Below are 23,348 nucleotides of genomic sequence, written 5' to 3'. Positions count from 1 at the left end.
GGGTGGGGGCGGGGAGGGGGTGGGGTGGAGTGGGGGAGGGGTGGAGGTGGGGGCGGGGTGGCGGTGGGGCGGGGGGGAGGAGGGGGCGGGGTGGGGGGGGCCGAAGACTCCCCTGGCCCACGTGGAGGAGCGCCCCGCGGAGGTCCCCGATGCAGGGGGGAAAGGCAGGTGGGGACAGGCGGAGCGGGGCGCGCGCGGCCTTACGAGGTGTCCTGGAAGTGGTAGTCCCACTGGCCGTTTATTAAGCATTTGGGTCCAACTCGGAGCCCGGCTGCCGACACCGAGAGGCAGTAGATGGCGCCCAGCAACCCGAAGGCCGAGCAGAAGACGGAGCGCAGCATCTGCGGGCGGGGTGCGCGACAGGTGAGCGGGGTCGCGCCCTGCCCGCTCGTGCGCGCGCCTCGAGGCGCGTGGAGAATACATCTCCCGGCAAGGCCTCGGACGTGGCCTTGGCTGACCCTGCGAGCCAGAGACCCCTCCGCAGGCCCGCCCAGGCCGAAGTTTGCGCGGCGAGGGAGGGGTGCGGTGGCCCCTGGGACTCTGCAGGGGAGCTCCCGTAGCTAGGGGGACCGTGGCCTCAGATCACGGAGACCTGCGGGGACCTGGTCACAGACCGAACCCCGATTTGGATCTTACCCTGCAGCGGTTTCCGCAGCAGCCCGCACCGCAGCAGCCCTTGCCCCCCGCGCGGACGGCGGAGATCCCGGGACACAGCACCTGCGGAGGACAGTCAGCGTGGCAGCCGGCCCCCCGCCCCCGCCCCAGCGCCGCCCCGCGGCCTCCTGGAGGGGCTGGGATGGCCTCAGCCCTTCGGACCGCGGGAAGACCTTCTCCCCACTGCCCCTCGAGTGCCTTGGGGCTCTACCTTAATTTATCATTATTTACGTGTCTACTTATCTGTATTCACATGGCAGCCTCCAGTGACAGGGCCCATGTCCTTTGCAAACCTTGACACTCAGTAGGGGCCTCCTGAACTGGAGTCGAGGGGGCTTAGGGTCCATGCCTGTGCTCACTTCCCCCTCCATGAATTGATTCATCTCTGTGGGTCTTCAAGACCCGTATCAGGCTTTATCTTAAAAAATTGTTTTTAATGTTTATTTATTTATTATTTCTGAGAGAGAGAGAGAGGCAGCGTGAGCAGGGTCAGAGAGAGAGGGAGACACAGAATCTGAAACAGGCTCCAGGCTCCGAGCTAGCTGTCAGCACAGAGCCCGACGCGGGGCTGGAACCCACGAACCTTGAGATCATGACCTGAGCCGAAGTCGGAGGCTTAACCGACTGAGCCACCCAGGCGCCCCCTCAGAGTTTATTAATGAAATAACAGGTCCACCTGACGTCAAGACTGGCTCAGAGTGAAGGGTCACAATGACTGGAAGTCCCCTGAGCAGCAGGAAGGAATGGCGGTGTTGGAGGGTCTGGGGAGCCGGGGTTGTGTGGAGGGTGGGGGAGAGCCTTGTGAGTGCTCTGATAGGACCTAGGGCTCAGCTCCTGCAGCCCTGTGGCCTTCTCAGCCCCTCCCCTCTCAGGGTGTCACCTGTCACCTGGTACAGGACCCACCTCCAGATTCTAATCTGACTGCTCAAGGGTAAGTTCATTTCCGTGTCTTGGCTTTAACTCCAACCAGCCAGCCTCATGCTGACCTCACGATTCCCCCCAAATTCCCCCGGTTCGCCTCCCTGTGACTTTTTGTTTGTTTCCATCCCTGGAAATACTCTGTAGGTCACCCAGGCTGAAAAACTTGAATCCTCCACACCCAGCCAGACCTCGAGGCTTCTCGACTTTTCCTTTAATGGTTCTTGAATCTGTCTCTTCTTTGGTCTGCAGAGTCCGTCCCCAGTCACCTCCCACGAGGATGCTGTTCTCAGCATCTCTACCAGATCTCTGTATCTCTTTCCCCTCCTTATATCTGTTTGGCCTCCACGATGCCGCACACTAGATCTTATGTTGTTATCACCAGACTTTCTGCCGGTCTTTTCTCTGCTCAGGTCCTTCAGGGCGTCGTCAGAGTAGCCTATCAAGACTGAGCTCTCTAGGCCAGGCTGGTCTAGGGCCAGCGCTGGGCTCCCGGCTTAGCCTCTCAGGGCAGAATGCTTCCTGACAAGCTCCTAGATCCAAAGACAGCTAGAATGGCCTTCGGGATTTACCAATTTCCAGTGACCCACCTGCTTGAGATTTCTACTTTCTCAGGCAAAGTGTTCGTTTCCTTTTCTCGTCCAAGCTCCTCTGTCTTACTCGGTGCCTGCATCTATGCCAAGGTCTTGGTAAGCATAGAAGGAAACACTGAGTTTACGGCTTGGAGCTGCCTGCTTGGCCACTGGCCCATTCTCGGCCACTGCCGCTCTCCTGGACGGCCTCCGTGACCTCCATCTGGTTCTGCCTCACCTGCTGACTCCTAGTCCACACAGGAGCCAGTGGGATCTGCTTTTTTTTTTCACACACACGCACACACGTGCACACACACACACGGAGCACGCAGGGGAGGAGCAGAGAGAGAGGGAGACACAGACTCGAAAGCAGGCTCTAGGATCCAAGCTGTCAGCACAGAGCTGACGCAGGACTCAAAGTCACCAACTGTGAGATCATGACCTGAGCCAAAGTCTGACGCGTAACCAACTGAGCCACCCAGGCGCCCATCAGCAGGATCTTCTTAAATCCAGGAGAGAATGGAGCTACTAAAACTCTAATAGTTTGTTGATGGGAATGAAATTGGTATCAGAACTTCAGAAAACTCTGTTAGCACTGAATACTTGCATACCTTAAGAATCAGCACTTTCAGGGCGCCTGGGGGCCTCAGTCAGTTAAGAATCTGACTTTGGCTCAGGACATGATCTCAAGGTTCCTGAGTCAAGCCTGCCCTGCATCGGCCTCTCTGCTGTCCACATAGACCCTGCTTCGGATCCTCTGTCTCCCTCTCCCTTTGCCCCTCCCCCCACTTGTGCACACGCTCTCTCTCTTAATAGTAAATAAACACTAAAAAAAAAAAAAACCAACCCCAGCAATTCCACCCCTAAGTATCCACCCAACAGCAGCACAAACATAAGTTCCCCTAACGACATTTACAGGGACGTTTATAGCACCGTTACTTATAATCAACCCGAATCGGGAGCCTGTCCAAACATCCATCGATGTTTGGCAGGATGTTTACGTTGACGGTGGTATATTCACACACGGGGATGCACAAGAAATAACAGACTCCGACTCTCCCTGATGATATAGGAGAACCTCCCAGGCCTGGGCTGAGCTGGAGAAGCCAGACACAAAATTGCTATACGGTGGGATTCCATTTCTGTAAAGTGCTGACCAGGGCACACCAGCCTGCGGGGCTAGAATCAGGGTCGCCGGGGCTCTTGTCTGTGGGGGGCCATGCCTGGTGAGGGAGGCACGTCTGGGGTTCTGGTAATGACCCGTGTCTTGGTCTGAGTGCTGGGTCCGCGGGCGGGTTCGCTTTGTAAAATTCCATTGAGCAGTACACTGGGGATCTGGGCATTTAGCTGTAGGACTTTAAAGAAGTTCAAAAAGTTTCTCGAAAGCTCAGAACAAGGTAAAAAGTCCTGTGCTGGTTTACTGTGTTGACTTATGATAAAGCTCACGTCCCCCGTAGGGGGGGGCCTGTCCCCACCCCCAGCTCATGCCATTAAGCCTCGGCTGCACCTGCACCTTCGCCATCCTCAGATGGGCGCTCGAGGCTGTGCACCTCCCAGTGCCCTGTCTGCAGTGTGGACGGCTGCCTCCTGGGTCCCAGCTCAGAGGGCATCCCATCCACGCCTTCCTTGAAAATGCTACACACAGCGGCACCCGGCTGGCTCATTTGGTAGAGCCTGTAGCTCTTGATCTCAGGGTTGTGAGTTGGAGCCCCGCGTGTGGCATAGAGTTTACCTTTTTTTTTTTTTAATATTTTTATTTATTTCTAGAGGAGAGAGAGAGAGAGAGAGAGACAGCGTGAGCAGGGGGGGGAGAGAGAGAGAGGGAGTCACAGACTGAAACAGGCTCCAGGCTCTGAGCTGGCAGTCAGCACAGAGCCCGACGCGGGGCTCGAACCCACGAACTGCGAGATCATGACCTAAGCGAAAGTCGGACGCTTAACCGACTACGCCACCCAGGCGCCCCAAGTTTACTTTAAAAAAAAAAAGAATTAAAATAAAAGTAGGGGCGCCTGGGTGGCTCAGTTGGTCAAGTGTCCGGCTCTTGGTTTCGGCTCAGGTCATGATCTCACGGTTCGTGGGTTCAAGTCCCGCGTAGGTCTCTGTGCTGACAGCTCAGAGCCTGGAGCCTGCTTGGGATGCTGTGTCTCCCTCTCTCTCTGCCCCTCCCTCATTTGTGCTCTGTCTCTCTCCCTCTTTCTCTCTCAGAAATAAACATTAGGGAAAAATAAAACGACAAAAGAAGATGCTATCAACTGTGGTGTCCCCACTTGCCCTCAGAAGGGGCTCTGTCCCCGGTGACTCGACTCCGACCTGAAACCCTCTTGCTCATTTGTTTGCTTTGCTCGCAGACTTTTAATCAAGCACCTGTCGAGTCCAAGGCAGGGACGAGGCGCCTGGTGCAGAGCAGGCTACAGAACGGGAGTCCTGGCTCCCACGGAGCTTCCTGCTCCCCCCTTTGATAGTGTGTGGCTCCCTCGTGGGCCCCCCAGCTTCAGGGAGAGCAGGGACTTGGCCTGTGGGGGGGGGGGCGTAGCTTAGGAGCAGCCCGGGGCCTGGGGGTGTGAAGAACGCAGCTGGGAGGGAGCGCGGGTAAGGGGCCATCCTCTGGGGGGGGGGTCTTCCCGGAAACAGGCTGGTTGGATCGTGGGGAGGGGAGGGTGTTGGGGCTGGAGGAGGGGGGTGCGGTGTGACACTGGGTGAGCGTGGAGGCCTGGGAGGAACAGGCACAGAAGCCTTGTCCCCTGGGGTTTGCCCATCGGCCGCCTGAGAAGTGCGGAGCCGCGCTGGGCAGATCTCTGGTCTACGGGCCCGTTAGGACGTTAAACTACCCTGACCTTCCTTCCGGAAGTTCCCCTAAACAGGGAGGGCTCGGAGGATGCGGTCAGGAGGCCCCCGCCCCCCCGCCCCCCACTTCGGACAGACCCGGGGCTCCAGGAAGACACAGGCGCCTTCCCCACCACGCTGGCCTGAGTTGGGAGTTTGTGGGGTACGGGGGGGGGCGGGGGGGGTGGGAGGTGGGGGGGCATCCGGGAGCCGGGCTGGGCCACAGGTGGGATGACCCTCCTGACACCCAGCTCCCGGCCCCAGTGTCCCCGCGCCCACCCTCCGTGTCCCTCGACATCCTGCCCTGATAACGGCCCGCCTCCACCTGGCCCGGGGCCCTTGCAGGGAGGCGTCCCCAGCAGCTGCTGCAGCAGCAGGGATGGGGGAGGCGGGTCAGGGGGGCCCAGGGAGCGCGTCCTCCCCACCCCGAAGGGAAGCGGCTTACGGGCTCCGTCTTTCCTTCTCTTTTCCCTCCGCCTTCAGCTCAGGACCCCGGGGCTCCTCCAGGACCCGCGGAGCCCAGTTTGGGGGGGGGGCGCGGCTCCAGGGCCCCAGCTCGCGCGGCCGCCCCTCCCCCAGGCAGCCGCGCGCCCCTCCCCCCGCCGGCCGAGCCCCGCAGCGCCCCCCCCCGCCCCCGGCTCACCATCAGGCCCCCGCCGACGAAGCCGCCCAGGAGCCACACTTGCAGGCTGAGGCGGCTGTCGGTCCAGGAGGTCTTCCCGTCCGGCACCAGCAGGAGCGCGTTGGCCAGGATGCAGAGCAGGGAGAGCGGGATGAGGGTGAGCCCCACGAAGCGGGAGCACTTCCCGGTGCACATGGCGGGGCGCTGTCCCGAGAGCGGCGAGTGAAAGTGAGCCGGGGCCCGCGCCGGGGAAGACCATTCGGGAGCAAGGTACAAAGGTTGGGGAGGGGTGTGGCGGACGCCGGCAGGGGGAGATAAGGGAGAGGCAGGGGAGCGCGCAGAGAGCCGAGGGGCTGCTGCTCGTCGCGCGGGGGGTGGGGAGCGCGACCCAGGAAGTTGCCCGAGGCCGGTGTGGTCGGGGTTCCTCCTCCGCGGGGCGCACACCGCTCCGCAGCCCCTGTGGGCTCCCCGCCCGCAGGCGCGTCACTCAGCCCAGCGCCCCCTGCCGCGCCCCGGAGCCGCCTGCCAGGCTCGGGGTGCAGTGATGCCCGTCACGCGTGCGGGTCGTGGGGCTGCATGCGACCCCTGAGAAGCGTTTGGTAACCGGGAATGCGCTAAGCAGGGGGGTGGTGGCCGTCCCGCGGGAGGCCTCCCCCCCACCCCGGGAAGGACACTGGAGGAACGGGGTGGACCCGCAGTGTCCCCTCCGCGTCTCCTGCCTCTGTGTTCATCAAGCCCTCCTCCTGGGGAGGCCACGCCTGTCTCTCAGGCCGGGCTGGCCCGAGGACCGACTGATTAGAACATTCTAGTCTCGGGGCGCCTGGGTGGCTTAGTCGGTTAAGCATCCGACTTTCGCTTAGGTCATGATCTCGCGGTTCGTGGGTTCGAGCCCCGCGTCGGGCTCTGTGCTGACAGCTCAGAGCCTGGAGCCTGTTTCAGAGTCTCTGTCTCCCTCTGTTTCTGACCCTCCCCTGCTCACACTGTCTCTCTCTCTCTCTCTCCTAGAAAAAAAAAAAAAAGAACACTCTAGTCCCCAGCCCCAGTGTTTGATTCGGTGATGGCCAGGAGACCCAAGCTGGTCCCGAGAGAGTCCGCTTCTGCTTTGGGTCCTCACTCTGGGGTGGCAGAAGTTCTCTTTCTGTCCGGGATACGGAAGGTGCCGGTGGCTCGAGGGCCTGGCTGCCGGAGAGCAGAGTCGGTCCAGGGGAAAGAGCAAGAAAGAGCAATGAAGAGATGGAGAGAAACAGTCCTGACGGCCTTGTTTGAACTTCCAGATCCAGCCATGCCTGAAGCTTGATCAGTCCTTCGAGAGGCGTTCATGTCAACTGCATTGTGGGAATCCTTTTCGCTGCAGAGATGAACTCCTGAGGCCCCTGCTGTGCGTGGGGCGTTGGGGGCGTGGATGGGGGAGCCGGTGTTGGAGACCCGTGGGGGCTCACAGCTGGGGCTTGAGACCCAGATGCGGGGTGTCCGGATTAGAAGGAAAGCGTCAGCCCAGGTAGGATGTGGAGTGTGGGGGCGGGGTGACAGAACGTCAGAGGGGCGCCTGAGACCATCAGCCACACGACTTGTCTAGCCAGTGGCCCGTGGTGTAGCCGGTCCAGGCAGCCCACTGAAGCCACTGCAGTTATGTGGACAGTGCATCCTCAGCTCCCCACTGAGGATGAAGGCCAGCATCTGGGAGGGACCCCTCCTATTTTCTCCGATGGAGAAAAGCCTTTGAAGAATTTGCCTCTTGAATCAGAGGGTACCCAGAACCAGAAAATACTTTGAGCTTCCCCCGGCGCCCCGCCTCAGGCTCATGGACGTGTGACAACTCGTATTTGGTTTTGCTGGACGCTTTAAAAACATTTCCACGTTATTTCTGATGTGCCTCTTCATGAGTTTTTCTCTTTTCATTTGTTTTTTGTTTTGCTTTTTTTTTTGCATTCTCCTGTATTTCAGAAGGCATACTTGAAATACAGTAGTGGTTGCTTGTAAGTGTTGCAAAAATAGTCTTTTATGTAAAAATTCTTTAATGTTTATTTATTTTTGAGAGAGAGACAGAGACAGAGAGTGGGCGGGGGAGGGGCGGAGAGAGCCGGAGACACAGAGCAGGATCCAGGCTCTGAGCTGTCAGCACAGAGCCTGATGCGGGGCTCGAACTCACGGACCTTGAGATCGTGACCTGAGCCCAAGTCGGCCGCTTGACTAACTGAGCCACCCAGGCACCTCCCCCCCTTAAAAATAAAATAAACATTAAAAATGTTTTTAAAATAACCAAACTGAATCTAGATTCATCCTGAAGAGCCATGTCACTGAAAGGTGCATGTGGGCAGAATTAAAGGTCACCTAGAAAGGAAGAAAAGTGGTCTGGCTGGAGATTTCTCTGCGGAACTAAATACTGCAAGACAGCGGAGCAGCATCTACAGCTGTTCTGACAGCAGGAAAAAAAAAAAGCCATGACTTAATTCTTGTATAAATATCCAGGGTACTTTCTGTGTGTGAAGGGCAGTAGAATTGCATTTCTGAGAATGCTTGGACTTGAGATTCCACTGTGTCCCTTTCTTCTGCTTTTTTTTTTTTTTAAGAAAGCATTTTAAGTCACTGAGAGATGTAGTCAAAGGTAAACTCCAAAATGGGGAAGTCTTACCATGACTCTAAATAATTTTCGTCAATGTCGTTACGAAACTGAATGTAAATTTCAGAAAGGAAATCGTTTTAAACAGAAAAAAAGATATAAATTCCAAAAGTGGCATTAAACAGTAGTAAGGATGTCGACTGTTGATGGCCTGCTGTGCCCAGAGTCCATTTTATTTATTTATTTATTTTTAAAAAGTTTTTAATGTTTTTATTTATTTCTAAGAGAGAGAGAGAGAGAGAGACAGCGTGAGCAGGGGAGGGTTAGAGAGAGAGGGAGACGCAGAATCTGAAACAGGCTCCAGGCTCCGAGCTGGCAGTCAGCACAGAGCCCGACGCGGGGCTTGAACCCACAAACCGTGAGATCATGCCCTGAGCGGAACTCAGATGCTTAAGCTTAACCGACTGAGCCTCCCAGGTGCCCCCCAGAGTCTGTTTTAAAGAAACGTACGTGAAATAGCAGAAAATCCGCCTCTACTGAAACAAAAGGGAGATTTGTCGGTTCAGGCAATCCCAACGTTCAAAGGTAGAAGCAGCTTCCAGGCATGACTCATAAAGAGATCATTGATAAGCTGGACTTTATTAATATTAACGACTTGTGCTCTGCAGGAGACACTGTCAAGGGAGTAAGGACATTAAACCACAGAGAGTATTTTGGAGTATTTTCGGAGTGTTTCGGAGAAAATACTCTGAAAAGACACATCTGGTAAAGGACTGTTGCCCCAAATACACAAAGATCCCTAAACACTCACCAAGAATAATAATAATAAGAAAAAAAAACCTTATTAAAAAATTGGACAAAAGACCCAAATAGACACCTCACCAAAGATGACGTTTAGGTGGCAAATAGCACATGAAACGATGCTCTGCAGGGGCGTCTGGGGGACTCGGTTGGTTGAGCATCTGACTGCAGCTCGGGTCATGATCTCACAGTTCGTGGGTTCGAGCCCTGCGTCGGGCTCTGTGCTGACAGCTCAGGGCCTGAAGCCTGTTTCAGATTCTGTGTCCCCCTCTCTCTCTGCCCCTCCCCCACTCATGCTCTGTCTCTGTCTCAAAAATAAACAAACTAATAAAAAAATTTAAAAAAAGAAAATTCATGTGTAACCTCTGACCCCCCCAAAAGCTTTGTAGTGAGAGACTACCATTGACCTGAAGCCTTTCCGATAACCCAAGCAGTCGACTAACACATCTTTTCTGTATTATATACTGTATTTTGCAATAAAATAACAGAAGGGGCGCCAGGGTGGCTCAGTCGGTGGAGCTCCTGACTTTTGATTTCAACTCATGTCATGATCTCATGGTCGTGGGGTCGAGCCCCACGTGGGGCTGTGCTGACAGTGTGGCGCCTGCTCGGAATTCTCTCTCTCTCTGCCCCTTCCCCACTTACACATGTGCACACGTGCTCTCTTTCTCTAAAATAAAAAAGAGAGAGAGGAAACGTTAGTAAGAAAGTCACAAGGAGGAGAAAATACATTTACGGCGCCGTGTACTATATTTAGTGAAAAAGCCCGTGTATAAAGGAACCGAGTGCAGTTTGAACCCATGTTGTTCAGGAGTCAACTGTGTATTTATTTCAGGGTCACCCCCTGCTTAGTGTCATCAAAGAGGTGTGCATCACATCCTGATTAGGGACCACTGAGCAGCAAGGAAGGGCCGCCAGCAGGTGGCAGCTTGGCTGGGACCACAATGCGCTCTGTCCCCCCCACAAGCTCCTCTCTGGCTGGTTATTCTGGGTGATGTGTTCATCTGCTGGGGCTGCGTAACGCAGGACCGCGCACCTGGGGGCTTAAGCAGCAGAAATGGACTCTTCCGGAAGCCCGAAGGCCAGCACCAAGAGGTGGGCAGGGCTGGCTTCTTCTTCTTCCTTTTTTTATTTTTTAAACTGTTTGTTACTTTTTGAAAGAGAGACAGAAAGAGTGTGAATGGGGGAGGGGCAGAGAGAGAGAGGGAGACACAGAATGGGAAGCAGCTCCAGGCTCTGAGCTGTCAGCACAGAGCCCGATGCAGGGCTCAAACCCACGAACCGTGAGATCATGCCCTGAGCCGGGATCGGTGGCTCAGCTGAGCCCACAGGCGCCCGGGGCTGGCGTCTTCCAAGTGCTCCTTCTCTGGCTTCCTTGTCCCCGTGACTTTGAGTGATCTTCCTTCTTTACATGTCTGTGCCCACATTTCCTCTTTTTCTAAGATCATTTTGGATGAGGGCCCACTGTGGTGACCTCACTTTAACTTATTTAAAGACCCTCCCCCTTGGGGCGCCTGGGTGGCTTAGTCAGTTAAGCGTCCGACTTTCGCTTCGGTCATGATCTCGCGGTTTGTGGGTTCGAGCCCCGCATCGGGCTCTGTGCTGACTGCCAGCTCAGAGCCTGGAGCCTGTTTCAGAGTCTGTGACTCCCTCTCTCTCTGACCCTCCCCTGCTCACGCTGTCTCTCTCTCTCTCTCTCTCTCCTAGAAATAAATAAAAACATTAAAAAAATAATAAAAAATAAAGACCCTCCCTCTGGATACAGCCACATGGTGAGGTTCTGGGGCCTGGGACTTCAACACAGGACTTTTCAGGAGCCACTGGGGCCCTAGCATGTGTGGAAACCTCCCTTGCAGCCACGGGGCCAGACTGAGGCAGTAACAACTACCTGGGCCTGTAATTCTATCACCGTTATCTAGGGAGGCGGGGAGGCCATGTGTTTCATTTCTTGCTTTAATTGCCACGTTCTTTTACTTTCCACGTTGCACCAAGAAATGCAAGTTAAAAATGCTTTTTTAGGGGCGCCTGGGTGGCTCAGTCGGTGAAGCGTCTGACTCTTGATTTCAGCTCAGGTCGTGATCTCACCGTTCCTGAATTCGAGTCCCACTTCTGGGTCGGTGCTGATGGTACGGAGCCTGTTTGGGAGTCTCTCTCTTTCTCTCTCTCTCTCTCTCTCTCTGCCCCTCTCTCCTGCTTGCATGCGCTCCCTCTATCTTTATAAAAAAAAAAAAAAAAGTCTTGGGGTGCCTGAGTGGCTCAGTCAAACACTGGCTTCAGCTCAGATCATGATCTTGTAGTTCGTGGGTTCGAGCCCCGCGTCGGGCTCTGTGCTGACAGCTCACAGCCTGGAGCCTGTCTTCAGATTCTGTCCCTCCCTCTCTCTCTCACCCTTCCCTGCTCATGCTGTCTCTATCTCTCTCTCAAAAATAAATAAAACATTAAAAAAAAGTTTTTTTTAAAAGTCTTAAAAAATAAAATAAAATCTTTTAAAACATATGTCATGGTGTGGGATGGGATGGGAAGCTCTAACATAACTCAGCAGTCTTTGACAGATAAGAGTCAGGAAAAAATACGCAAAGGTACAAAGGTATTGAGAATCTAAGTGATAATAAGGTTGATTGATTAATTAGCCACTCATCCAACAAATATTTATTGAACCTGGATGATGCGCCCTGGGAGCACAGCAGTGGTCAGTCATGAAGGATCTGTATTCTTGTATTCAAATCGTGCTGACCTTTGTATCTCGTTAATCAGAACACTCCTTTTCACTGCTGGTGAAACATTCACAAATCAATAATAGACTCTGAAAGAAATACCAAATTCCTCTAACCCGAAATTGTCCCGGCTGCGTTCTCTGACCCCAGTGCAATAAACTGGAAACTTCTTTTTTTTTTTTAATTTTTTAAATGTTTTATTTATTTCTGAGAGAGAGAGAGAGAGACAGCGTGAGCAGGGGAGGTTCAGAGAGAGAGGGAGTCACAGACTGAAACAGGCTCCAGGCTCTGAGCTGGCAGTCAGCACAGAGCCCGGCGCGGGGTCTGAACCCACCAACTGTGAGATCATGACCTGAGCGAAAGTCGGATGCTCAATGGACTGAGCCACCCAGGCGCCCCTAAACTGGAAGCTTCTAAGCATTCCTACATAACTTTTTATCGACTGAGACACTCAGGCGCCCCCTATATAATTTTTTAAAGTGTATTGATTAGGGGCACCTGGGTGGCTCAGTCGGTTAAACGGCCGCCTTCGGCTCAGGGCATGATCTCACAGTTCGTGGGTTCAAGCCCCGCGTTGGGCTCTATGCTGACAGCTCGGAGCCTGGATCCTGCTTTGGATTCTGTGTCTCCCACTTTCTCTGACCCTCCCCTGCTATGCTCTCTCTCTCTCTCTCTCTAAAAATAAATAAACATTAAATTTTTTAAAAATAAAGTGTATTGATTAATTTTTTTAGTAATCTCTACACCCAACGCGGTGCTCGAACCCGCAACCTCAAGATCAAGAGTCTCGGGGCGCCTGGGTGGCTTAGTCGGTTAAGCGTCCGACTTTCGCTTGGGTCATGATCTCGCGGTTCGTGGGTTCGAGCCCCGCATCGGGCTCTGTGCTGACTGCCAGCTCAGAGCCTGGAGCCTGTTTCAGTCTGTGACTCCCTCTCTCTCTGACCCTCCCCTGCTCATGCTGTCTCTATCTCTCTCCTAGAAATAAATAAAACATTTAAAAAAAAAAATTTAAAAAAAAAAAAAAAAAAAAGATCAAGAGTCTCAACGCTCCACCAACGGAGTCAGCCGGGTGCCCTGGTCCTAAACAGGCTTTGGCCAATGAGAAAACCCAGATTGTAAACGCAGAAGATTATAAACGGACAATGAGACTCTATCATGGCGAAACCTGAGGAATAAATAGCATCAGATGATTGAGCACTTAATCATAACTAGCCCGGCTTGGTTCTAGAGACGTGGCGAACGTTATCTTACATAATGTTTACAAAAGGCATCGTGAGGTGCCCCGTTGTAAAGCAGGCACGTAAGCCAATGCGTGCACAGCTTTACGTAGGAATGAGTCATGCAGAAAATTAGAACGAGTTTAGGAGCTAGAATCATGGCTGTCCAGGACTACTCTCATTAGCGGGCCAGGGCTTTCTGAGGCAGCGGCGACGAGGAAAGAAGGGAGGTTTGGCGGGGAGGGTGTGTGGTGCAGCCAACAGCAGGTGCAAAGGCCCTGAGGCAAGGAGCGTGGGCCATGGCAGGCGCCTCTCCGCCCAGCATCTGGGCTTGGCGAGCCAGGGGAGAGCGGTGGAGGTGAAGAGGGAGCTGACCCTGAGATCTGGACCCCGAGATGGGATGGGGGTGCCGTTATCAACGTGAGGAGGCAGAGGGGAGGCAGAAATGAATGAGGCTGAGAGAAGGGGGGTGGGTGAGGAAAGAGAGTAAGACGGGGAGGGGCAGCAGAGGGCCGCCTGGCGAGGCTCAGGAAAGACCAGGGCCATGTGAGTCCTGAGGCCAAGGCCGAGTTCAAGGAGGGAGGGTGGGAACTGCCCACGGGGTCTGGCCAGACCATGTCCACAAGGGTGCCGTCATCGGAGTGGCGGGGACGGGGACGGGGGAGAGGGGGTGACCGAGGCATCGAAGGGGCCAATGCAACACGGAAGACCAAGAAACAGATGGAAAGGAGTTTGCAGGGAGCGGTCAGCACGAGAAGCCCCAGCGGAAAGCTGAGGAATGAATGGCCTTTCTGGAAAGGGAGGGGCTGGGGGGGCCGGCCCAGGGTGGCGGGGTCTGCCCTCTGGGGACAGCTGGGGACAGATGAGGGCAGTGGATGCCGAAAACGTGGACGGGCCGACGGATGGAAGAGCTGGGGGGGACGTTGAACCGAGGGGACCCGAGAGGGGACTGGACGGATGGAGAGTGGGGGGCCCCTGAGGTCAGGATCCTGGGGTGCTACGCTCCCGGCCAGGGATAAAGGACTCAGAGGTTGGGTGCTGGGTGGGTGGTAGAGACGGGTGTCTTCGTCCACACGGACGGAGCCCTGCCTGATGGTGGAGAAGGAAACACAAGCCAAAGGCTTGAGTCCTGCCCCGAGGGTGCGTCGGAAGAAGGTGCCTGTGACCAGTGGGTCGCCCCCCCCCGTGGGGCCTCCTGCCCCGGGTGACGCTCCCAGGGCAAAGCGACAGCTTCCAAATCTGCTGCTCCAGGCGCCAGTGCCCTTCCTCTGGGCTCTTTGGGGCTTTCAGTGTCCCCCCGAAAGCTGCACTGTACCCCTGAGAAGTGGGGGGAGCCCCCTCCGTGGGCGTCTTTGTTTCCGACACCAGGCGCGTGAGGTTTGCGCTTCGTGACTTTACCTTCGGCCTCTGCTTACGGTCCCCCTCATAGGTCTCAGGCCTGAGTCCATCAGGCTGGGTTGGGACAAGCCCCTCGCCTACCCCTCCCAGTCGCCTGCCTTCCTCCTGACACACGGCCCTCCTCCTCCTCCCCCTCCGGCCTCGGCCAGAGACTCCGCAAAGTTCCCCCCACCCCCAGCCAGGTGCGGGCTATCTCGGGACCTGGGAAACTCTCTACTTCTGCTTTCGTTTAGCACAGAGAGAAATCAGGAACGTCCTAAATGTCCCAATGTGGGCCTGGTATGTCGCGTTCATAAAGTAAACGAGTTTGCGGCCACCCACGAAAAGAGACCGTGGAAGCCCATGGCAACCTGTCGGGCACATACTGTTCTATGAAGAAAGGCAAGCTGGTCGGCAGTATGTCCAGTGGCGTTATTTAAGTTTTGGAAAAAGAGGGGGGACCCCTGGGGAATGCGGTCGGTTAAACAGGTGACTCGATTTCAGCTCAGGTCATGGTCTCGCGGTTCATGAGTTCGAGACCCGCACCAGGCTCTGCGCTGACCATGTGGAGCTTGCCTGGGATTCTCTGTCTCTTTCAAAACAAATAAATAAACTTATGGGGCGCCTGGGTGGCTTAGTCGGTTAGGCGTCCGACTTTCGCTTAGGTCATGGTCTCGCGGTTCGTGGGTTCAAGCCCCGCGTCAGGCTCTGTGCTGACTGCCGGCTCGGAGCCTGGAGCCTGTTTCGGTCTGTGACCCCCTCTCTCTCTGACCCTCCCCTGTTCACGCTCTCTCTCTCTCCTAGAAATAAATAAAACATTAAAAATAAATAAATAAATAAACTTAAAAAAAAAAGATGTGCAGAGGCTGTGAACGCAGTGACACGGTGACAGCGGGTGGCCCCGGGTGTTGGCACTGAGGGCCCTTTGAATGTCCTTTTTAGGGTTGCATCTAATTCGCACCCCCCCGCCACTCCCCTGCCCAGCACGGTCTGCAGCCAGCACTCTATTGAATGCTCCTCTGTCGCCGTCCGGCGTCCAGGGGACACTTTGTCCCCTTATTATCTTCCCGGACGCATCCTGCGTCAGTGTCCGACACAGCTGACCACCCTCTCTGTTTCCCGCCTCCCCTGGTTTCCTTTCCCCCTCGGGACGCCTCACGTCCCTGCCACCCCTCTCCCTCCCTGTCCCGTCCTGCACCGGGATCCTGCTGACCAGGCACCTCGCTCTCTCCGGACGCTGTCACCGCTCCTGGCTGTGTGGCCCCCAATCAGCTGCCTCCTGAGTCCCCAGGAGGCCCGCAGATGCCTCGCATTTCACAAAGCCCCCTGAACTCACCACCTTTCTCTCCGACCCCCTTCTGGCTACTTCGCTCCACTCCTCACGTCGGCGTCCGTGCTGCTGCGAACAGGCGCACCTGCGTCTCTCCGGCCGCCCCCGCTCGGAGCCACCAGCGCCCTTCATCTCTTTGCCCCTGGAGCTATTCGCTGTCCTGACCTATCTCCTCATCAGCCCTAAGATCCATCTGTTTCCCTCCAACATCAAAGGCACCATCAGCTCTGGCCCGGATTCTTCCGAGCCTCCCAGCGGTGGGTAGGCTTACCCATCTTTTTCTTTTTTTTAATTTTTTTTAATTTTTTTTTTTTAATTGAGAGACAGAGCATGAGCAGGGAGGGGCAGAGAGAGAGGGAGACACAGAATCTGAAACAGGTGTCAGCACAGAGCCCGACGCGGGGCTCGAACCCACGACCTGTGAGATCATGACCTGAGCCGATGTCAGGCGCTTAGCCGACTGAGCCACCCAGGGGCCCCTAGGCTTACCCATCTTAACCCCACCCGGCTCTCAACCCTCGCAGGGGCCCCGTGGTCCTCCAGTCTAGCAGGGTATCTTCCTGAAGCTCCTTCAGCAAATGCCGAGTGGCTATTATGTGCGAGGCCATGTGCGAGAGCGTAGTTATAAACAAGGCGGGTCTCTCCTGACGTGGATTTGCTCTTTTGGATGTGTTGAAGGAGGAGGCGTAATAAACATAAATAAATACATGAGGTCATAAAGTAACTGATAATTGCTCAAAGAAAATGGAAGAGTAATGTGATGGAGAGTAGAGAAAGAAGCACTTTAATTTTTTTTTTATTTTTTTATTTTTTTATTTTTTTTAAATTTTTTTTAATGTTTTATTTATTTCTAGGAGAGAGAGAGAGACAGCGTGAGCAGGGGAGGGTCAGAGAGAGAGGGAGTCACAGACTGAAACAGGCTCCAGACTTTGAGCTGGCAGTCAGCACAGAGCCCGACGCGTGGCTCGAACCCACGAACCGCGAGATCATGACCTAAGCGAAAGTCGGACGCTTAACCGACTAAGCCACCCAGGCGCCCCAAAAAGCACTTTAATTTTTAAAAAATGTTTATTTTTGAGAGAGAGAGAGAGAAGGGTGAGAGTTGGGAGGGGCAGAGAGAGAGGGAGACACAGAATCGGAAACAGGCTCCAGGCTCTGAGCTGTCAGCACAGAGCTCGACGTGGGGCTTGAACCCACAAACTGTGAATCATGACCCAAGCCGAAGTGGGACGCACAACCGACTGAGCCACCCAGGCGCCCTGAGAAAGAAGTACTTTAAAGAAGCCTCACCTCATTCTAAACTCCAATAGTACTTAACCCCTTACAGTTTCTCCTAATGGCTTTACTTACTTTTCCCCAGGACCTTTGCACATGCTATTACTATCTTTTCTCTTCTTTACCTGGTTAACTCCTGCTTGTCCTTCAGGCCACTGCTTAGATGTCATTTCTTCCAGGAAGCCCTCCTTGATACCCCAAGGCTGTCTTAAGTGCCTCCTCTGTGTCTCTAAGTCTGTAACTTTTTCACCCTCACAGCAATTACACTGTACCATAACTTTCTGGTCGCTTCTCTGTGTCTTCCAGGCCTCTCTCTAAGCCAGTGACTTTCAGTTGTTTTGACCATGGTCTACAGTAAGGAATACATTTCATACCAAGATGCAGCACCTATACACACATATAAACATATATGGTAAAGGGGAGCCTGGGTGGCTGAGTCGGTTAAGCATCTGACTTCAGCTCAGGTCATGATCATGTGATTCATGGGTTTGAGCCCCGCATCGGGCTCTGTGCTAACAGCTTGCAGCCTGGAGCCTGTTTCAGATTCTGTGTCTCCCTCTCTCTCTCTCTGCCCCTCCCAACTCTTACTCTGTCTCTCTCTCTCTCAAAAATAAACGTTAAAAAAAAAAAAAAGAATGTTGTTTGAGGCCCACTAAGTTCACTTTATAATCTCATAAATCTGCATTTTGAAAATCTTCCTTTTTAAGTTTATTTATTTAAGTAATCTCTACATCAGACACGGGGGGCTCGAACTCATGACCCTGAGATCAAGAGTGGCATGCTCTTCCGATTGAGCCCTCCGGGCGCCCCTGCTTTTTGAAAATCTCACCCTAACCAGGGGTTGGTGTACTTTTCCTCTGAAGAGCCTGTTAGCAAATATTTTTGGCTTTGTGGGGCCATATGGTTTGTCACAAATGCAAGTCTGTATCATTCGAGTAGCCGCAGACAATACATAAATAGCTGTGGGTCTATTTCATCATAGATTTAGGGACCCTGCAATGCGAACTTCCTGTGATTTTCACATCACAAACCATTCTTCTTCTGGCTTCTTAGCCTGTAGGTCATACGAAAGGGCCGGATTTGGCGGGAGGCCACAGCTTGGTGACCCCGGCCGTAGTCTGCAAGGTTCAGGGAGCCACAGACTGGACCGTTATCTGTTTTCCCCGTCGCTTCTCCAAAGCACAACACGGAAGCCTGTGTGCATTCAATCAATATTTAGGAAGTGAGCTACCTTAGTAATCCTACCACTTGGAGATAACCATATCCCTTGGTACTTTTATGCAGAAGACAGCAAGAATTTAGGGAAAGGTTACTTTCTGGCCAAGGGAGTGGTAAAAAGTTCCATTCCCCCTCAATTCGCCAGGGACCTAGGCTCCCCTTTTATGGTCTTAGGGTGCTGAGGGCTTAGCAGGGGGGGCGGCTGGCGGGTCTACCCTTATCTGGGAGTCAAGGAAGTCGTACTTTCTGAAGGAAGTGATGTGGCTGAGAAGGAATCGGTTGAGCAAGATGAGGAAGTTCCACAATGTCTTCAGGCAGAGGCTTCTAGCTGGGGGGCAGAGGGTGGGGGGATGGTGGCCTGGGCCCTGCCTGGAGGTTGCAGGGGACCATGGAGAAGGGCCTTTCTAGCTGGATCTAATTACCCGCTTTCAGGAGCTAAGGAAGACAAACAAATTTTAAAAAAGCATCCCGAGGGCCCCTGGGTGGCTCAGTCGGTTAAGCGTCCGACTTCGGCTCAGGTCATGATCTCACAGTTCATGGGTTCAAGTCCCATGTCGGGCTCTGTGCTGACAGCTCGGAGCCTGGAGCTGCTTCAGATTCTGTGTCTCCCTCTCTCTCTGACCCTCCCCTGTTCACACTGTCTCTCTCTCTCAGAAATAAATAAAACATTAAAAAAATTAAAAAAAAAAAAGCATCCCGCGGTGGCGGTCAGAGAGATCCAGACGGAGGAGGAACATTCTACAAGACAAACGGGTGATTCAGTTTCTCATTATTGAATCAGTGGCATGAAAACCAAAAAGAAAGAAAAAAAGAGAGGGAATCCCCTTACAGAGTAAAAGAGACCAAAGGGACTCAGCAGCCAAAGCCACATGCGGACCTTGGCTCTTTCTCTTTTTAATGTTTATTTATTTTTGATGGGGGGAGGGGCCGAGAGTCCGAAGCAGGCTCCAGGCTCCGAGCTGTCAGTACAGAGCCCGACGCGGGGCTTGAACCCATGAACCGCGAGGCCATGAGCTGAGCCCAAGTCTGATACTTAAGTCACTGAGCCACCCAGGCGCCCCATTGTTTATTTATTTTTGAGAGAGTGAGACGGGGAGGGTCAGAGAGACAGGGAGACACAGGATCTGAAGCAGGTGCCACCCTATCAGCACAGGGCCCCTGTGGGGGTTACACTCACAAGTGAGCCATGAGATCATGACTTGAGCTGAAGTTGGAGACTTAACCGACTGAGCCACCCAGGCGCCCCGGGACCTTGTTTATTTCTTGACTGGAACAAACCAGCTGTAAAAGGCATCTTGGAGATCATCGAAGAACTCTGAATGTGAACTGGGTATTATAAAATATTAAAGAGTAATTGCTAATTTTGTTGGGTATGATAGTGACCTGGTGGTTACATTTTTAAAAAGCCCTATGGGCTTAGTCGGTTAAGCGTCCGACTTTCGCTTAGGTCATGATCTCGCGGTTCGTGGGTTCGAGCCCCGCGTCGGGCTCTGTGCTGACTGCCAGCTCAGAGCCTGGAGCCTGTTTCAGATTCTATGTCTCCCTCTCTCTCTGGCCCTCCCCTGCTCATGCTGTCTCTCTCTCTCTCTCTCCTAGAAATAAATAAAACATTAAAAAAAAAATAAAAAAAAATAAAAAGCCCTATGGGTCGCCTGGGTGGCTCAGTGGGTTAGGCGTCCGACTTCAGCTCGGGTCATGATCTCGCAGTCCGTGGGTTCGAGCCCCGCGTCGGGCTCTGTGCTGACAGCTCGGAGCCTGGAGCTGCTTCGGATTCTGTGTCTCCCTCCCCAGCTCTGCTCTGTCTCTGAGCCCAAGTCTGATGCTTAACTCACTGAGCCACCCCTCCCCAGTGTGCTCTGTCTCTCTCTGTCTCAAAAATAAATACGTTAAAAAATACAAAAAAAAAGCTCTTATGATTAGGTACAGATGCATGTGAGTAAGATGACTGATGTCTGGGGCGTGCCTTCAAACACTCTGGGCAAAAGCTGGGGGTGTGCGATTGTATGTTTTGTCTGTGTCCCAGCTCCTGGCACCATGCTTCTTAAAATCTTGGAGTAATAGGGGTGAGAGGGAGGGTCTTAGGTTATTCCATAATAGGGGCTTTTCAACCATTCCTGAGTGTATGCTGCTGCGGTGACTCTGGGTGGCCGAGGGATGGCTTCATGATTATTCCCCGGGAGTGACTTCCTGTGTCTGGATTCCGTACACACACCTGTGGTTGTTTCATAGGGAGCTGATGGGTCCCGAACCCCAAATGCTCTGCTAGCCTGCAGCCCTTAAAACCAAAGACAGGGGGCGCCTGGGCGGCTCAGCCGGTTAAGCGTCTGACTCAGTCTCAGGCCTGATGAGAGTTTGGGGCCTGCGACGGGCTCTGGGCTGACAGCTGGGAGCCTGGAGCTGCTTCGGATTCTGTGTCTCCCTCCCTCTGGCCCTCCCCCCACTCGCACTCTGTCTCTCTTGCTCAAAGATAAATAAACATTAAAAAATTAAACAAAACAGATGAGCACTGAGTGTTATGTGGAAACTAATTTGACAATAAACTATTTGTAAAAAAAAAAAAAATTAAACAAAACAAAACCGATAGTGCCCCTCATCTCTCTCACCATCTCTTCTTAAGAAGGTTCTTTGGGAAGCTGATGTTACCCATCTACGAAGTGAGGCAAGTCTTTCACACCATCCCCCCCCCGCACCCTCACCCCCATTTTATGGTTTTGCCCTCCCCCACTTGATGGCCTTCTTGGTGACCAGAGGACTCAGGGGTACTTTATGCTGTCCCAGCCCACATGGTCCGAGGCTAATGGCCAAAGCTTAGACTGACCAAAATCCGAGCTTAGTCTGGGATCAAAGTCCAAACTGGAACTCTTCCCATTTCTTTTAATTTTTTTTATTAGAGGGGCACCTGGGTGGCTCAGTCGGTTAAACGTCTGACTTCGGCTCAGGTCATGATCTCACGGTTGGTGGGTTCGAGCCCCGCGTCGGGCTCTGTGCTGACAGCTCAGAGCCTGGAGCCTGTTTCAGATTCTATGTCTCCCTCTCTCTCTGCCCCTCCCCTGCTCATGCTGTCTCTCTCTCTCTCTCTCAGAAATAAATAACACATTAAAAATTTTTTAAAATAAAGTAAATTTTTTATTAGAAATTTTTTTTCCAGAACTCTTTAAAATTTCGTTATAGCCATTAGAGATGCAAACCGGGACATTGTGTACTTCACTTTGTTTTTTCCTCATTAGTTTGCACTTCCTTAAGCAGCCAGCGACCCAGCTCCCTGGAGCCAAATCTAAACACCACTGTAAGGTCACCTTTGGTGACAACAGAGGGCGGCTGGGTTCACATCATGAGTGACCACGTGCCCCCCCCCCCCCGGATCCAAGCTTCCTCATGCTGACGCTTCATCCTTTTTCTTCCCAAACCACGTCTTTGAGTCAAGGCCAGGGTAGCCACTTCTGACACTTACTGTTAGCTGTTCTTACTACACCCACTTCTGACACCGGAGTTGTGTGTGTGTGTGTGTATGTGTGTGTGTATGTATGTATGTGTGTTTTCACCACAACAACCAATTCTCCAAGGACCCAGATTCCTGCCTGGTGGGTGAGGAATTTGCACCCGGCTTTGCACACAGGGTGTTTTCCTCTTTAATCGAATCTGATACTAAGTTACCCAGAGTGGGTTTGATCCCCCAAGACTGCCCCCACCCCGATCCCGGTCATAGGTCCCGGGCCTCCTGTCATTCTGCCAACTGATTATAAATTGAGGGTCCTGCGATCCCCTCCTCAGGTTCAATAATTTACGAAAACGGCTCGTGGAAGTCAGGAAGACAGTTTCCTAGCACTGATTTAGTGCATAGATACCACTCAGGGACAGCCAAATGGAAGAGGTGAAGAGAACAGCGTGTGGGTGGTGGGGTGGGGGGCCCTCAGTACCTGCCTGTGTGTGTTCACCAACACAGAAGCTCTCTGAACCCCACTGTTTAGGGTTTTTGGGGGGATGGGAGGGACACAGGGAGAGAGTGATGGAGAGAGAGAGAGAGAGTCCCAAGCAAGTTCCACACTCAGCATGGAGCCCTTCACGAGGCTGCATTCCACAACCCTGGGAACATGATCGAGGCCAAAATCAAGAGTTGGACAGTCAACCGACTGAGCCCCCGGGAGCCTCTGGTTAGGGGTTGTGGCGGTTCTTTTTATTTTATTTTATTTTATTTTTACCTTTTACTTATTTCTGAGAGAGAGAGAGAGAGAGACAGCATGAGCAGGGGAGGGGCAGAGAGAGAGGGAGACATAGAATCTGAAACAGGCTCCAGGCTCTGAGCTGTCAGCACAGAGCCCGACGCGGGGCTCGAACCCATGAACCGTGAGATCATGCCCTGAGCTGAAGTTGGATGTTTAACCGACTGAGCCACCCAGGCGCCCCTTTGGGGCGGTTCTATTAGGTAGGCACAATTGATTAAATCCTGGTGATTAACTCAGTTTTCAGCCCCCTCTCCACTCACTGGGGGTTGAGAGGTGGGGTGAAATTCCCAGCACCTTAATCACACGGTTATTAGCAACCAGCCCCCATCATGAAGTTAAACAGGGGCACACCTAGCGTCACCTCATTAGCATGAACTCAGGTGTGGTAGGAAGGAGCTTGTTGTGAATAATCCAAGACACTTTCCTAATCATCCCTTTCACTAAGGAAATTCCAAGGGCTTTAGAAGCTCTTATTATATCTCAGATTCACAAGAAGTAATAATAAAACAGGGAAATATGTTGATAATTGTTGAAGCTGAGTGATGGATACATAGAGATTCATGATGCCGAGAGCAGGAATATTTTTATGCGTATTTGGACACTTAGTACAATATTTATAATAAAAGAGAATGAGAAGAAAGTAGAGCCTATAAGCCATACTAAGGAGCCTGAACTTTTAGTTTTTAACTTTTTACTCTGAAATGATTTTAGGGGCACATGGGTGGCTCAGGTGGTTAAGCGTCCGACTCTTGGTTTCGGCTCAGGTCAGGATCTCACGGTTTGTGAGTTTGAGCCCTGAATCAGGCTCTCTCCGACGGTGCGGAGCCTGCTTGGAATTCTCTGTCTCTCTCTGTTTCACTGTCTCTCTGCTCCCCTCCCTTACTCCCTCCCTCTCTCTCTCAAAATAAATAAAGCATTGTAAAAAATGAAACTATTTTGATTTATAGGTGAGTTACGAAGACAGAATCTTCCTGTATTCCCTTCAGCCATCTTCCTTTATCGTCTTAAACGACCAAAGCGTGTTTATCAAACTGAGACATTAAC

General features: G+C 53.1%; 1 protein-coding gene across 1 annotated transcript in view; it reads right to left on the bottom strand.

Annotated features, from left to right (window-relative positions):
• TM4SF5 (transmembrane 4 L six family member 5) overlaps positions 1-6,027 on the bottom strand; it is a 6,894-nt gene extending 867 nt beyond the window's left edge. Inside the window, exons 1-3 of the mRNA XM_039224882.1 lie at positions 5,611-6,027; positions 637-717; positions 205-341 (exon numbers count right to left, since the gene is read on the bottom strand). Of these exons, the coding sequence (XP_039080813.1) occupies positions 205-341; positions 637-717; positions 5,611-5,784 (392 nt within the window). The 5' untranslated portion in view covers positions 5,785-6,027. The remainder of the gene's footprint in view (positions 1-204; positions 342-636; positions 718-5,610) is intronic.
• Between the last annotated feature and the right edge of the window lie 17,321 nt (positions 6,028-23,348).

This window comes from Hyaena hyaena, unplaced genomic scaffold (genome assembly GCF_003009895.1).
Source record: "Hyaena hyaena isolate Hyena2069 unplaced genomic scaffold, ASM300989v1 scaffold_1811, whole genome shotgun sequence".
NCBI classification, from domain to species: Eukaryota; Metazoa; Chordata; class Mammalia; order Carnivora; family Hyaenidae; genus Hyaena; species Hyaena hyaena.
The sequence above is the reverse complement of the archived record's forward strand: the minus strand, read 5'-3'. Positions and strand labels throughout refer to the sequence as shown.